At 40.9% G+C, this 17630-nt stretch overlaps 1 protein-coding gene across 1 annotated transcript in view; it reads left to right on the top strand.

Annotated features, from left to right (window-relative positions):
• Window positions 1-5: 5 nt before the first annotated feature.
• Window positions 6-17630, top strand: part of LOC148218367 (phosphoribosylformylglycinamidine synthase-like) — a gene marked incomplete at both ends in the record, with an annotated part of 36733 nt that continues 19108 nt past the window's right edge. Inside the window, 8 exon segments of the mRNA XM_088157841.1 lie at window positions 6-120; window positions 4112-4243; window positions 8391-8474; window positions 8477-8518; window positions 11377-11450; window positions 15847-15889; window positions 15892-16002; window positions 17094-17158. Coding sequence (XP_088013967.1) covers window positions 6-120; window positions 4112-4243; window positions 8391-8474; window positions 8477-8518; window positions 11377-11450; window positions 15847-15889; window positions 15892-16002; window positions 17094-17158 — 666 coding nt within the window.

Genomic DNA, 17630 nt, shown 5'->3' on the forward strand with positions numbered 1-17630 from the left:
TGTTCTCTGGGGCCACCACGGGCACCGGGGGTCGCATTCGGGACGTTCAGAGCACGGGCCGGGGCGCTCACGTCATCGCGGGCACGGCCGGCTACTGCTTCGGCAACCTGCTGATCCCGGGTGAGGAACGGCCCCAAAACCACCCTGGAAGAGCCTGAAATAGCCCCAAAAATATCCTGGAATAGCCCCAAAATATTCCCAAAAATAGCCCCAAAATATTCCCAAAAATATCCTGAAACAGACCCAAAATAGTCCCAAAAATAGCCCCAAAAATATCCTGGAATAGCCCCAAAATAGCCCCAAAAATCACCCTGAAATATCCTGAAATAGCCCCAAAAATATCCTGAAATAGCCCCAAAAATGTCCTGAAATAGCCCCAAAAATATCCTGGAATAGCCCCAAAATAGACCCAAAATATTCCCAAAAATAGCCCCAAAATAGCCCAAAAAATATCCTAAAATAGACCCAAAATATTACCAAAAATATCCTAAAATAGCCCCCAAAAATCACCCTGAAATAGCCTGGAATAGACCCAAAATATTGCCAAAAATAGCCTGAAATAGCCTCAAAAATCACCCTGAAATAGCCCCAAAAATCACCCTGAAATAGCCTGAAATAGCCCCAAAATATTCCCCAAAATATCCTGAAATAGCCCCAAAATATTCCCAAAAATATCCTAAAATAGACCCAAAATATTCCCAAAAATAGCCCCCAAAATATCCTGGAATAGCCCCAAAATAGACCCAAAATATTCCCAAAAATAGCCTGGAATAGCCCCAAAATATTCCCCAAAATATCCTGGAATAGACCCAAAATAGACCCAAAGTATTCCCAAAAGTATCCTGGAATAGCCCCAAAATAGACCCAAAATATTCGCAAAAATATCCTGAAATAGCCCCAAAATATCCCCAAAAATATCCTAAAATAGACCCAAAATATTCGCAAAAATATCCTGAAATAGCCCCAAAATATCCCCAAAAATATCCTAAAATAGACCCCAAATATTCCCAAAAATATCCTGAAACAGCCCCAAAAATCACCCTGAAATAGCCCAAAATAGCCCCAAAAATCACCTTGAAATATCCTGAAATAGCCCCAAAAATATCCTGGAATAGCCCCAAAATAGACCCAAAGTATTCCAAAAATATCCTGGAATAGACCCAAAGTATTCCCAAAAATATCCTGGAATAGACCCAAAGTATTCCAAAAATATCCTGGAATAGACCCAAAGTATTCCCAAAAATATCCTGGAATAGACCCAAAAATCACCCTGAAATAGCCTGGAACAGACCCAAAATATTCCCAAAAATAGCCCCAAAAATATCCTGGAATAGCCCCAAAATAGACCCAAAAATAGCCTGAAACAGACCCAAAATAGTCCCAAAAATAGCCCCAAAAATATCCTGGAATAGCCCCAAAATAGACCCAAAATATTCCCAAAAATAGCCTGGAATAGACCCAAAATAGACCCAAAGTATTCCCAAAAATATCCTGGAATAGACCCAAAATAGACCCAAAAATATTCCCAAAATAGCCCTAAAATAGCCCCAAAAATATCCTGGAATAGACCCAAAAATCACCCTGAAATAGCCTGGAACAGACCCAAAATATTCCCAAAAATATCCTGGAATAGACCCAAAATATTCCCAAAAATAGCCTGAAACAGACCCAAAATATTCCCAAAAATAGCCTGAAACAGACCCAAAATAGCCCCAAAAATATCCTGGAATAGCCCAAAATAGACCCAAAATATTCCCAAAAATAGCCCCAAAATAGCCCAAAAAATATCCTAAAATATCCCAAAATATTCCCAAAAATAGCCCCCAAATAGCCCCAAAATATCCTAAAATAGCCCCAAAATATTCCCAAAAATATCCTAAAATAGACCCAAAATATTCCCAAAAATATCCTAAAATAGCCCCAAAATATTCCCAAAAATATCCTAAAATATCCCAAAATATTCCCAAAAATAGCCCCCAAATAGCCCCAAAATATCCTAAAATAGCCCCAAAATAGCCCCAAAAATATCCTAAAATAGCCCCAAAATATTCCCAAAAATATCCTAAAATAGACCCAAAATATTCCCAAAAATATCCTAAAATAGACCCAAAATATTCCCAAAAATATCCTAAAATAAACCCAAAATATTCCCAAAAATATCCTGGAATAGCCCCAAAATAGACCCAAAATATTCCCCAAAATCACCCTGAAATAGCCCCAAAATAGACCCAAAGTATTCCCAAAAATATCCTGAAATAGCCCCAAAATAGCCCCAAAAATATTCCCAAAAATAGCCCTAAAATAGCCCCAAAAATATCTTAAAATAGCCCCAAAAATCACCCTGAAATAGCCTGGAATAGCCCCAAAATATTCCCAAAAATAGCCCCAAAATATTCCCAAAAATATCCTAAAATAGACCCAAAATATTCCCAAAAATATCCTGAAATAGCCCCAAAATATTCCCAAAATATTCCCAAAAATAGCCCCAAAAATATCCTGGAATAGCCCCAAAATAGACCCAAAATAGTCCCCAAAATCACCCTGAAATAGCCCCAAAATAGACCCAAAAATCACCCTGAAATATCCTGAAATAGCCCCAAAAATCACTCTGAAATAGCCTGAAACAGACCCAAAAATCACCCTGAAATAGCCCCAAAATAGCCCCAAAAATCACCCTGAAATAGACCCCAAAAATAGCCCTGAAATAGCCTGGAACAGACCCAAAATATTCCCAAAAATATCCTAAAATAGCCCCAAAAATAGCCCCAAAAATATCCTAAAATAGCCCCAAAAATATCCTAAAATAGCCCCAAAGTATTCCCAAAAATAACCCCAAAATATTCCCAAAAATACCCTGAAATAGACCCAAAATATTCCCAAAAATAGCCCCAAAAATCACCCTGAAATAGCCCCAAAAATCACCCTGAAATAGCCCCAAAATATTCCCAAAAATAGCCTGGAACAGACCCAAAGTATTCCAAAAATAGCCTGAAATAGCCCCAAAATAGCCCCAAAAATATTCCCAAAATAGCCCTAAAATAGCCCCAAAAATATCTTAAAATAGCCCCAAAAATCACCCTGAAATAGCCTGGAATAGACCCAAAATATTCCCAAAAATAGCCCCAAAATAGACCCAAAATATCCAAAAAATAGCCTGAAATAGCCCCAAAATATTCCCAAAAATAGCCCCAAAATATCAAAAAAAGCGCCCCAAAATAGACCCAAAATATTCCCCAAAATCACCCTGAAATAGCCCCAAAATAGACCCAAAAATATCCTGGACTAGACCCAAAATAGCCCCAAAAATATTCCCAAAAATATCCTGAAACAGACCCAAAAATCACCCTGAAATAGCCCCAAAATAGACCCAAAATATTCCCAAAAATATCCTGGAATAGCCCCAAAAATAGCACCAAAAATAGCCTGGAACAGCCCCAAAATATCCAAAAATCACCCCAAAAATAGCCCCAAAAATATCCTAAAATATTCCCAAAATATCCCCAAAAATCCCCCAAAAATCCCCAAAAAATCCCCAAAAATCCCAAAAAAATCCCCAAAAAATCCCCCCAAAATCCCCAAAAATCCCCAAAAAATCCTAAAAAAATCCCCCAAAAATCCCCAAAAAATCCCCAAAAATCCCCCAAAAATCCCCCAAAATCCCCCAAAAATCCCAAAAAATCCCAAAAAAATCCCCAAAAATCCCCAAAAAATCCCCCAAAAAATCCCCCAAAAATCCCCAAAAAATCCCCAAAAAATCCCTAAAAAAATCCCCAAAAAACCCCCAAAAATCCCAGAAAAATCTCCAAGAAAACCCCAAAAATTCCCCAAAAAAACAAAAAAATCCCCAAAAAATCCCCAAAAAATCCCAAAAAATCCCTCAAAAAATCCCCAAAAAATCCCCCAAAAATCAAAAAAAATCCCCAAAAAAGAAAAAAAAATCGTCAAAAAATCCCCAAAAAATCCCCCAAAAATCCCCAAAAAACCCCCAAAAATCCCCCCACCCCCCCATTTTCGGGGTCCCCGATCCCATTTTCGGGGTCCCCGATCCCGTTTTTGGGGTCCCCGATCCCATTTTTTAGGGTTTTTTTTAAAATCAATTTTTGTTTTTTAGGTTTTGTGCAGCCCTGGGAGGATCCCTCGGCCCCTTACCCAGAATCCTTTGCGCGCCCCCTCGAGGTCGCCATCGGGGCCAGCGACGGCGCCAGCGACTACGGCAACAAATTCGGGGAGCCCCTGCTGGCAGGTGGCACCTGGGGACAATTTGGGGACATTTGGGGACAATTTGGGGACATTTGGGGACAATTTGGGGACAATTTGGGGGCGTTTCGGGGAAAATTTGGGGATTTTTGGGGTCATTTTTGGGATTTTTTGGGGCGATTTTGGGACATTTGGGGACAATTTTGGGTCATTTTGGGGAGGTTTTGGGACATTTGGGGACAATTTGGGGACACTTGGGGACAATTTGGGGACATTTGGGGACATTTGGGGACGTTTGAGGACATTTGGGGACAATTTGGGGACAATTTTGGGACATTTCGGGCAAAATTCGGGGATTTTTGGGGTCATTTTTGGGATTTTTTGGGGTGATTTTGGGACGATTTTGGGACATTTGGGGACGATTTTGGGAGGTTTGGGGACAATTTGGGGACATTTGGGGACATTTGGGGACATTTGGGGACAATTTTGGGATCATTTTGGGCAAAATTTGGGGATTTTTGGGGTCATTTTTGGGATTTTTTGGGGTGATTTGGGGACATTTGGGGACAATTTGGGGACATTTGGGGACAATTTGGGGACAATTTTGGGACATTCTGGGGAGGTTTTGGGACACTTGGGGACAATTTGGGGACAATTTGGGGACATTTGGGGACAATTTTGGGACATTTTGGGCAAAATTTGGGGATTTTTGGGGTCATTTTTGGGACATTTGGGGACAAATTTGGGATTTTTTGGGATGATTTTGGGGAGGTTTGGGGACAATTTGGGGACAATTTGGGGACAATTTGGGGGCGTTTCGGGCAAAATTTGGGGATTTTTGGGGTCGTTTTTGGATTTTTTGGGACGATTTTGGGACATTTGGGGACACTTGGGGACATTTGGGGACATTTTGGGCAAAATTTGGGGACCATTTGGGGACATTTGGGGACCATTTGGGGACATTTTGGGGACAATTTGGGGACAATTTGGGGGCGTTCCGGGCAAAATTTGGGGATTTTTGGGGTCATTTTTGGGATTTTTTGGGACGATTTTGGGACATTTTAGGGACTTTTGGGTCATTTTGGGGAGGTTTTGGGACATTTGGGGACAATTTGGGGACATTTGGGGACATTTGGGATCATTTTTGGGACATTTGGGACAAATTTGGGATTTTTTGGGATGATTTTGGGGAGGTTTGGGGACAATTTGGGGACATTTGGGGACATTTGGGGACATTTGGGGACAATTTGGGGACATTTGGGGACAATTTTTTGGGATTTTTGGGGACATTTGGGGACATTTGGGGACAATTTGGGGACAATTTGGGGACAATTTGGGGGCGTTTCGGGCAAAATTTGGGGATTTTTGGGGTCATTTTTGGGATTTTTTGGGACGATTTTGGGACATTTGGGGACAATTTTGGGACAATTTTGGGATTTTTTGGGGAAAATTTTGGGATTTCTGGGATTTTTTGGGGACATTTTGGGACAATTTTGGGACATTTGGGGACGATTTTGGGATTTTTTGGGATCATTTTTGGGATTTTTGGGGACAATTTTGGGACAATTTTTGGATTTTTTGGGGAATTTTTGGGGACAATTTTGGGATTTTTTTGGGGACAATTTTGGGATTTTTGGGGACAATTTTGGGGTAATTTGGGGATTTTTGGGATTTTTTTGTGGAAAATTTGGGATTTTGGGGGAAAATTTTGGGAAGATTTTTGGGATTTTTTGGGAGAATTTTGTGATTTTTTTGGGGGAAAAATTTTGGGATAATTTGGGATTTTTGGGGGAATTTTTGGGGCCATTTTGGGAATTTTTGGGGTAAAATTTTGGGGATTTTTTGGGACAATTTTGGGACAATTTTTGGGATTTTTTTTTGGGACAATTTTGGGATTTTTGGGGATTTTTTTGGATTTTTTGGGACGATTTTGGGAGATTTTTGGGGTTAATTGTGCTTAATTATTTTTTGTTAATTAGGGATTAATTAATTCGGGTTAATTAGGGTTAATTTGATTTTTTAAATCGGCTTTTTTGGGTTAATTAAGGGAGATTTTTATGCTCGTTAATTAGTGTTAATTGGGGTTAATTAGAATTATTTAATTTAAATTTTTTCTTAATAATTCGGATTTTTTTGGGTTATTTTTAATGAGATTTTTGGGCTTTATTGGGTTAATTAATGGGGATTTTTGTGCTCATTAATTAATATTAATTAGCGTTAATTAGGGCAGGATTTTGGGGTTAATTTGGGTCAATTAATTTGAATTAATTTGGATTTTTTGGGGGTTATTTTGGGTTATTTTGGGTTATTTTTATCGGGTTTTTTGGGTTATTTTGGGTTAATTAATGGGAATTTTTTTGCTCATTAATTAGTGCTAATTAGGGTTAACTTTGATTAATTAATTTAGATTTTTTGGTTATTTTTTGGGGTTATTTTGGGCGATTTTGGGGCTATTTTGGGCGATTTTTCCCCGGGTTTTTTTGGGGGTTTTTTTGGGCGATTTTCACGGGGATTTTTGTGCCCGTTAATTAACGTTAATTATCGTTAATTAGGGCAGGATTTTGGGGTTAATTTGGGTTAAATAATTTGAATTAATTTGGATTTTTTTGGGCTTTTTTGGGGCTATTTTGGGCGATTTTTCCCGGGTTTTTTTTGGGTTTTTTTGGGCGATTTTCACGGGGATTTTTTGCCTATTAATTAGCATTAATTAGCATTAATTAGGGCAGGATTTTGGGGTTAATTTGGGTCAATTAATTTGAAATAATTTGGATTTTTTTGGGGCTATTTTGGGGCTATTTTGGGTTATTTTTATGGGGATTTTTTGGGTCAATTGTTATTAATTAATTAGGGTTTATTAGAGTTAATTAGGGCAGGATGTTGGGGTTAATTAGGGTTAATTAATTCGGGGTAATTAGATTTATTTTTAACGGGATTTTGGGGTTAATTTGGATTATTTTGGGTTATTTTGGCTTATTTTTAATGGGATTTTTGGGCTTTATTGGGTTAATTAATGGGATTTTGTGTCTATTAATTAATATTAATTAGCGTTAATTAGGGCAGGATTTTAGATTTAATTTGAGCCAATTAATTTGGATTTTTTTGGATTATTTTGGGCTCTTTTGGGTTATTTTAATCGGGATTTTTGGGGTTAATTTCTGTCAATTAACGAGGATTTTTCTGTCCATTAATTAGCGCTAATTAGGGTTAATTTTGATTAATTAATTTGGATTTTTTGGTTATTTTTTGGGGTTATTTTGGGCTATTTTGGGGCTATTTTGGGTTATTTTTATCGGAATTTTTTGGTTTTTTTTGGGCGATTTTCACGGGGATTTTTTTGCTCATTAATTAATATTAATTAGCGTTAATTAGGGCAGGAATTTGGGGTTAATTTGGGTTAAATAATTTGAATTAATTTGGATTTTTTTGGGTTATTTGGGGCTATTTTGGGCGATTTTTCCCGGGTTTTTTTTGGGTTTTTTTGGGCGATTTTCAAGGGGATTTTTGTGCCCATTAATTAACATTAATTAGCGTTAATTGGGGCAGGATTTTGGGGTTAATTTGGGTTAAATAATTTGAATTAATTTGGATTTTTTTGGGCTTTTTTGGGGCTATTTTGGGTTATTTTTATCGGGTTTTTTGGGTTATTTTGGGTTAATTAATGGGAATTTTTTTGCTCATTAATTAGTGCTAAATAGGGTTAACTTTGATTAATTAATTTAGATTTTTTTGTTATTTTTGGGGGTTATTTTGGGCGATTTTGGGCTATTTTGGGCGATTTTTCCCGGGATTTTTTTGGGTTTTTTTGGGCGATTTTCACGGGGATTTTTTTTGCCCGTTAATTAACGTTAATTATCGTTAATTGGGGCAGGATTTTTGGGTTAATTTGGGTCGATTGTTTTGAATTAATTTGGATTTTTTTGGCTTTTTTGGGTTATTTTGGGCGATTTTTCCCTGTTTTTTTGGGCGATTTTTACGGGGATTTTTGTGCCCATTAATTAACATTAATTAGCGTTAATTGGGGCAGGATTTTGGGATTAATTTGGGTCAATTATTTTGAATTAATTTAGATTTTTTTGGCTTTTTTGGGGCTATTTTGGGCGATTTTTCTCGGGTTTTTTTTGGGTTTTTTTGGGCGATTTTCACGGGGATTTTTTTGCCTGTTAATTAACGTTAATTACCGTTAATTGGGGCAGGTTTTGCCCGCTCTTTTGGGCAGGTTTTGCCCGGGGGGCAGCGCAGGGAATGGATCAAACCCATCATGTTCAGCGGGGGCATCGGGGCCTGGAGGACGAGCACGTCAGGAAAGAGAGCCCGGAGCCAGGTGAGGAAACCCCCCAAAAAATGGCCCAAAATGGGCCAAAATTAACCCAAAAATGGCCCCAAAATCACCCCAAAAATATCCCCAAAAAGTGGCCCAAAATGGCCCAAAATCTCCCCAAAAAATCCCCAAAAAATGTCCCAAAATGGGCCAAAATCACCCCAAAAATGTCCTAAAAATAGCCCGAAAAATATCCCCCAAAAAGTCCCAAAATGGCCCCGAATCACCCCAAAAATATCCCAAAATCACCCCAAAAATATCCCAAAATAGCCCCAAAAATATCCCCAAAAATGTCCCAAAATGGGCCAAAATTAACCCAAAAATGGCCCCAAATCACCCCAAAAATATCCCCCAAAAATGTCCCAAAATGGGCCAAAATCAAACCAAAAATGTCCAAAAATGGCCCGAAAAATATCCAAAAAATATCCCCCAAAAATGTCCCAAAATGGCCCCAAATCACCCCAAAAATATCCCAAAATCACCCCCAAAATATCCTAAAAATATCCTAAAATCACCCCAAAAATGTCTCCCAAAAATGGCCCAAAATGGCCCAAAATCACCCCAAAAGTATCCCAAAAAATGGCCCAAAATGGGCCAAAATTAACCCCAAAAATATCCCCCAAAAATGGCCCAAAATGGGCCAAAATTAACCCAAAAATGGCCCCAAAATCACCCCAAAAATATCCCCAAAAATGTCCTAAAATAGCCCCAAAAATATCTCCCAAAAATGTCCCAAAATGTCCCAAAATCACCCCAAAAATATCCCCAAAAATGGCCCAAAAATGTCCCAAAATGGCCCAAAAATACCCTAAAAATATCCTAAAATCACCCCAAAAATGTCTCCCAAAAATGTCCCAAAATGGGCCAAAATTAACCCAAAAATGGCCCCAAAATCACCCCAGAAATATCCCCAAAAATGTCCCAAAATGTCCCAAAATCACCCCAAAAATGTCCTAAAAATATCCTAAAATCACCCCAAAAATGTCTCCCAAAAATGGCCCAAAATGGCCAAAATCACCCCAAAAATGTCCCCAAATCACCCCAAAAATATCCCAAAAATGTCCCAAAATGGGCCAAAATCACCCCAAAAATATCCCTAAAAAATGGCCCAAAATGGCCAAAATCACCCCAAAAATGTCCAAAATCACCCCAAAAATATCCCAAAATCACCCCAAAAATACCCTAAAAATATCCTAAAATAGCCCCAAAAATATCCCCCAAAAATGTCCCAAAATGGCCCCAAATCACCCCAAAAATGGCCCCAAAAATGGCTTAAAAATATCCCCAAAAGATCCCAAATTTACCCCAAATTTACCCAAAAATATCCTAAAAAATGTCCTAAAATCGCCCCAAAAATATCCCCAAAAAATGTCCCAAAATGGCCCCAAATCACCCCAAAAATACCCTAAAAATATCCTAAAATCACCCCAAAAATGTCTCCCAAAAATGGCCCAAAATGGGCCAAAATCACCCCAAAAATGGCCCCAAAATCACCCCAAAAATGTCCCTAAAAAATGGCCCAAAATGGGCCAAAATCACCCCAAAAATGGTCCCAAATCACCCCAAAAATGTCCCTAAAAAAATGTCCCAAAATGGGCCAAAATCACCTCAAAAATATCCCCAGGAATGGCCCAAAATTTACCCCAAAATCCCCCAAATTTATCCCAAAATTTCCCCAAAATCTTCCAAAATTCCCCCAAATTCCCCCCAAAATCCTCCCTAAATTTCTCCCAAATATCCCAAAATTCCCTAAAATTCCCCTCAAATCCCTAATTTTCCCCCCAAAATCCCCCCCAAAATTCCCCCAAATCCCCAAAATTTCCCCAAAATTCCCCAAATTTGCCAAATTCCCCCCAAAATTTCCCCAAATCCCCCCAAAATTCTCCAAAATTCCCCCAAAATACCCCTAAAATTCCCCCAACCCCCCCCAAAACCCCCCAAAATCCCCCAAAATTTCCCCAAAATCCCCCAAAATTTCCCCCAAATCCCCCAAAATTTCCCCAAAAATCCCTAAATTTCCCCCAAATCTCCCAAATTTCCCCCAAATTCCCCAAAATTCACAAAAATCTTCACAAATTTTCCCCCAAACCTCCCCAAAATTCCCCAAAAATTCCCCCCAAAATCCCTCCATTTTCCCAAATCCCAAATTTCCCCCAAATTTTCCCCTAAGTCCCCCCAAAATTTCCCCAAAATCCCCCTAAAATTCCCCCAACACCCCCAAAAACCCCCCAAATCACCCCAAAAATATCCCAAAATTCCCCACAAAATTTCCCCAAAATTCCCCAAAATCCCCCCAAAAATACCCAAAAATTTCCCCAAAATTTTCCCAAAATTCCCCCAAATTTTCTCCTAAATCCTCCATAAATCCCCCCAAATCCCCCAAAATTTCCCCCAAATCCCCAAATTTCGCCAAAATTCCCCCAAAATTCCCCCAAAATTCCCCAAAATCCCCCCAAATTTTCCCAAAATCCCCCCAATTTTCCCCCAAATCCCCCAAAACTCCCCAAAAATTCCCCTCAAATTCCCCAAATTGCCCCCAAAACCCCCCCAAATCCCCCCCAAATCCCCCAAATTTTCCCAAAAATCCCCAAATTTCCCCCAAAATCCCCAAATTCCCCCAAAATTCCCCCAAATCCCCCAAAATTTCCCCAAAATCCCCAAATTTCGCCAAAATTCCCCCAAAATTCCCCCAAATTTTCCCCAAAAATTCCCAAATTTCCCCCAAAATCCCCCCCAAATTTTCCCAAAAATCCCCAAATTTCCCCAAAATCCCCCCAAATATCCCAAAAATCCCCAAAATTCCCCCAAATCCCCCAAATTTCCCCCAAATTTCCCCTTTGTGACCCCTCCCCTCCCCCCAGGGATGCTGGTGGTGAAATTGGGGGGTCCCGTCTACAGGATCGGCGTGGGGGGAGGGGCCGCCTCCTCCATCCAGGTCAGGGAACATTCCGGAATTTTGGGAATGTTGGGAAAATTTGGGGATTTTTTTGGGATTTTTGGGGATTTTTTGGGGATTTTTGGGGATTTTTGGGGGATTTTTTGGGGATTATTTGGGATTTTTTGGGATTTTTTTGGGATTTTTCGCGGGATTTTTGGGGGATTTTTGGGGATTTTTGGGGAATTTTTTTGGGATTTTTTGGGGATTTTTTGGGGATTTTTTGGGGATTTTTTGGAAATTTTTTGGGATTTTTTTTGGGATTTTTTTGGGATTTTTTTGGAATTTTTAGGGATTTTTAAAATTTATTTTTGGGGGATTTTTTGGGGATTTTTTGGGATTTTTTAGGGATTTTTTGGGGATTTTTTTGGATTTTTTGGGGATTTTTTGGGGATTTTTTGGGGATTTTTTGGGATTTTTTTAGGATTTTTTGGAAATTTTTTGGGATTTTTTGGGGATTTTTTTGGGGGTTTTTTTGGATTTTTTTGGGATTTTTGGGAGGTCCCGTCTACAGGATCGGCGTGGGGGGAGGGGCCGCCTCCTCCATCCAGGTCAGGGAAAATTCGGGAATTTTGGGAAAATTTGGGATAATTTGGGGGAAATTTGGGGATTTTTGGGGATTTTTTGGGGATTTTTTTGGGATTTTTTGGGATTTTTTGGGGATTTTTTAACGATTTTTTTCTTTATTTTTTGGGGATTTTTTTGGATTTTTTTGGGGATTTTTTGGGGATTTTTTGGGGATTTTTTTTCGGATTTTTGGGGATTATTTGGGGATTTTTTTGGGATTTTTTTGGATTTTTTGGGGGATTTTTTTGGATTTTTTGGGGATTTTTGGGGATTTTTTTGGGATTTTTTTGGATTTTTTTTGGGATTTTTTTGGGACTTTTTGGGGATTTTTTGGGATTTTTTGGAAATTTTTTGGGATTTTTTGGGGATTTTTTTTGGGGATTTTTTGGGAATTTTTAGGGGATTTTTTTAATTTATTTTTGGGGGATTTTTTGGATTTTTTTTTTATTTTTTCGGATTTTTTGGGGATTTTTTGGGGGATTTTTAGGGATTTTTTGGGGGATTTTTTTGGGATTTTTTGGGGATTTTTGGGGATTTTTTGGGGATTTTTTGGGATTTTTTTTGGGATTTTTGGGGGGATTTTTGGGGGGTCCCGTCTACAGGATCGGCGTGGGGGGAGGGGCCGCCTCCTCCATCCAGGTCAGGGAAAATTCCGGAATTTTGGGAAAATTTGGGAAAATTTGGGGGATTTTTTGGGATTTTTTGGGGATTTTTTTGGGATTTTTGGGGATTTTTGGGGGATTTTTGGGGGATTTTTTGGAAATTTTTTGGGGATTTTTTTGGGATTTTTTGGGGGACTTTTGGGGATTTTTTTCCAATTTTTTGTGATTTTTTTGTGATTTTTTGGGGATTTTTTGGGGATTTTTGGGGATTTTTTTTTTGATTTTTGGGGATTTTTGGGGATTTTTTGGGATTTTTTTGGGATTTTTTGGGGATTTTTTTGGGATTTTTTGGGGATTTTTTTGGGATTTTTTTTTGGATTTTTTTGGATTTTTTTTGGGATTTTTTGGGATTTTTTTGGGGGATTTTTGGGGGATTTTTGGGGGATTTTTGGGGGATTTTTTGGGGACTTTTGGGGATTTTTTTCCAATTTTTTGTGATTTTTTGTGATTTTTTGGGGATTTTTTGGGGATTTTTTGGGGGATTTTTTAGGGATTTTTTTGATTTTTTTGGGGATTTTTTTGGGATTTTTTTGGGATTTTTGGGATTTTTGGGATTTTTTTTGGATTTTTTGGGGGATTTTTTGGGGGATTTTTTGGGATTTTTTTAGGGATTTTTTGGAAATTTTTTGGGATTTTTTTGGGGATTTTTTTGGGGATTTTTTGGAAATTTTTAGGGAGTTTTTTTAATTTATTTTTTTGGGATTTTTTTGGGGATTTTTGGGGGATTTTTGGGGGGTCCCGTCTACAGGATCGGCGTGGGGGGAGGGGCCGCCTCCTCCATCCAGGTCAGGGAAAATTCGGGAATTTTGGGAAAATTTGGGAAAATTTTGGGAAAATTTGGGGGATTTTTGGGGGATTTTTTTTGTATTTTTGGGGGATTTTTGGGGGATTTTTTGGGATTTTTTGGGAATTTTTGGGGGATTTTGGGGGATTTTTTGGGGATTTTTTGGATTTTTGAGGGATTTTTCGCGGGATTTTTGGGGGATGTTTTTGGGGATTTTTAGGGATTTTTTTTGGGATTTTTTGGAAATTTTTTGGGGATTTTTTAGGATTTTGGGGGGATTTTTGGGGTTTTTTTAATGGATTTTTTGGCATTTTTGGGGGGATTTTTTGGAAATTTTTTGGCGATTTTGGGGGATTTTTTTTGGATTTTTTGGAAATTTTTTGGGGGATTTTTTGGAATTTTTTGGGGGGATTTTTGGGGGATTTTTTGGGGGAATTTGGGTGCATTTGGATGAATTTGGGTGGATTTGGGGGATTTTGGGTGTAACTTGAAGAATTTTGGTTGGATTTTGGGTGGATTCGGGAGGATTTTGGGGCATTTGGGGGCATTTTGGTGGAATTTGGGTGGGTTTTGGTGGAATTTTGGGGAATTTGGGTGGAATTTGGGGAATTTGGGTAAATTTGGGTGGATTTTGCCGGAATTTGGGCGGATTTTGGGTGAATTTGGGCCATTTTGGATGAATTTGGGTGGATTTGGGATGAATTTGCAGGAATTTGGGCGGATTTTGTGTGAATTTGGGTGGATTTTGAATGAATTTGCATGAATTTGGTTGGAAATTGGATGAATTTGGTGGATTTGGATGAATTTGGGTGGATTTGGATGAACTTTGGGTGGATTTTGGGGCATTTTGTGTGGATTTTGGATGAATTTGTGTGGATTTGGATCAATTTGGGTGGATTTGGATGAATTTGGTTGGAATTTGGATGATTTTGGGTGGATTTGCATGAATTTGAATGAATTTGGTTGGAATTTGGGTGGATTTTGGATGAACTTGGGGGATTTTGGATGAATTTTGGATCAATTTGGGTGGATTTGGATGAATTTGGGTGCATTTTGGGTGGATTTTGGATGAATTTGAATGAATTTGGTTGGAACTTGGGTGGATTTGGATGGATTTTGGATGAACTTGGAGGATTTTGGATGAATTTGGGTGGATTTGGATGGATTTGGGTGGATTTTGGGGCATTTTGGGTGGATTTGGATGGATTTTGGAAGGATTTTGAGGCATTTTGGGTGGATTTTGGATGAATTTGTGTCGATTTGGATCAATTTGGGTGGATTTTGGGTGGATTTGGGTGGATTTTGGGGCATTTTGGGTGGGATTTGAATGAATTTGCAGGAATTTGGGTGGATTTGGGTGGATTTTGGATGAATTTAGATGAATTTGGTTGGAATTTGGATGAATTTGGGGGACTTCGGATGGAATTTGGATGGATTTTGGATGGATTTTGGATGAATTTGGGTGGATTTGGGTGGATTTGGATGAATTTGCAGGAATTTGGGTGGATTTTGAATGAATTTGTGTGGATTTGGATGAACTTTGGATGGATTTTGGATGAACTTGGGGCATTTTGGGTGGATTTTGGATGAATTTGTGTGGACTTGGATCAATTTGGGTGGATTTGGATGAATTTGGGGGATTTTGGATTTGAATTTGGGGATTTTGGATGAATTTGCATGAATTTGGGTGGATTTTGGATGAATTTGGGTGGATTTTGAATGAATTTGGGTGGATTTGTGTGGATTTTGGATGATTTTGGGTGGATTTGGATGGATTTTGGTTGGAATTGGATGAATTTGGGTGGATTTTGGATGAATTTTGGATGAATTTGGGTTGGATTTGGATCAATTTGGGTGGATTTGGATGAATTTGGTTGGAATTTGGATGATTTTGGGTGGATTTTGGATGAATTTGGTTGGAATTTGGGTGGATTTGGATGGATTTTGGATGAACTTGGAGGATTTTGGATGAATTTGGGTGGATTTGGATGGATTTTGGATGAATTTGGATGAATTTGGGTGGATTTGGATGAACTTTGGATGGATTTTGGGGCATTTTGTGTGGATTTTGAATCAATTTGTGTGAATTTGGATGAATTTGGGTGGATTTGGATGGGTTTTGGATGGATTTTGGATGAATTTTGGGTGGATTTTGTGTGAATTTGGGTGGATTTGGATGGATTTGAATGAATTTGTGTGGATTTGGATGAATTCGTGTGGATTTTCAATCATTTCACCCACAACTCCCCCAATTCTGTCAGATTTCACCTTCCATTCAGGACAAATTTCCCCTCACCCCCTCTTAGACCCCCGAATTTTTAACCAGAATTTTTTTTTTTTTTTTTTCTGGGTGGATTTCGATGTCACCCCCGTGTGTCCCCAGGTTCAAGGTGACAACGAGGCCGAGAGGGATTTGGGGGCCGTGCAGAGGGGGACCCCGAGATGGAGCAGAAGCTGAACCGGGTCCTGCGCGGCTGCGCCGAGAGCGGCGGCAACAACCCCGTGAGCTCCATCCACGACCAGGGGGCCGGGGGCAACGGTGAGACTGGGGACACTGGGGACACTGGGGACACCATTGGGGACACCATTGGGGACATTGGGGACACTGGGGACACTGGGGACATTGGGGACACTGGGGACACTGGGGACACCATTGGGGACACCATTGGGACACTGGGGACACCATTGGGGACATTGGGGACACTGGGGACACTGGGGACACCATTGGGGACACCATTGGGGACACTGGGGACACCATTGGGGACACTGGGGACACTGGGGACACCATTGGGGACACTGGGGGATTGGGGACATTGGGGACACTGGGGACATTGGGGACACTGGGGACATTGGGGACACCATTGGGGACACTGGGGGACACTGGGGACACCATTGGGGACATTGGGGACACCATTGGGGACACTGGGGACATTGGGGGGATTGGGGACACTGAGGGGGACTGGGGACATTGGGGGACATTGGGGGGATTGAGGACATTGGGGACATTGGGGACATTGGGGACACTGGGGGGATTGGGGACATTGGGGGGATTGGGGACACTGGGGACACTGGGGACACCATTGGGACACCATTGGGGACATTGGGGACATTGGGGACACTGGGGGGACATTGGGGGACACTGGGGGGGATTGGGGACATTGGGGACACTGGGGGACATTGGGGGGGATTGGGGACATTGGGGACATTGGGGACACCATTGGGGACACTGGGGACATTGGGGACATTGGGGACATTGGGGACATTGGGGGACATTGGGGGGACACTGGGACACTGGGGGATTGGGGACATTGGGGACACTGGGGGGGATTGGGGACATTGGGGACATTGGGGACACTGGGGGGATTGGGGACATTGGGGACACTGGGGGGATTGGGGACATTGGGGACACTGGGGACATTGGGGACACTGGGGACATTGGGGGGGATTGGGGACATTGGGGACACTGGGACACTGGGGGGATTGGGGACACTGGGGACATTGGGGACACTGGGGGGATTGGGGACATTGGGGACACTGGGGACACTGGGGACATTGGGGGGATTTTGGGGGACACAGTGGGACAGCTCCGTGGTGCCCAGTGTCCCCAAATGTCCCCAATGATGTCCCCAGGAAATGTCCTGAAGGAAATCTCGGAGCCGGCCGGAGCCGTCATCTACGCCAGCCGCTCCAGGTCAGTGTCCCCAATGTCCCCAATGTCCCCAAATCGTGTCCCCAGTGTCCCCAAATCCTCTAATCCCCAAATCCCCAATGTCCCCGATGTCCCCAGTGTCCCCAATGTCCCCAAATCCCCAAATCCCAAATGTCTCCAGTGTCCCCAAATCCCCGATTTCCCCCAATCCCTTCAATCCCGCGATGTCACCGGTGACATCGGTGACATTGGTGACACCTTGGTGACATCGGTGACACTTTGGTGACACCGGTGACACCTTGGGGACCCCACCCTGAGTGTGCTGGAGCTGTGGGAGGGGTCTGAGTGTCCCTTGTCCCCCTCATCGTCTGTCCCCAATGTCCCCAAATCCCCAATTTCCCCCAATCCCTTCAATCCCACGATGTCACCGGTGACATCGGTGACATTGGTGACACCTTGGTGACATCGGTGACACTTTGGTGACACCGGTTTGTCCCTTGTCCCCCTCATCCCGTGTT

Source organism: Sturnus vulgaris, unplaced genomic scaffold (assembly GCF_052056855.1).
Source record: "Sturnus vulgaris isolate bStuVul1 unplaced genomic scaffold, bStuVul1.hap1 Scaffold_1875, whole genome shotgun sequence".
Taxonomy (NCBI): Eukaryota; Metazoa; Chordata; class Aves; order Passeriformes; family Sturnidae; genus Sturnus; species Sturnus vulgaris.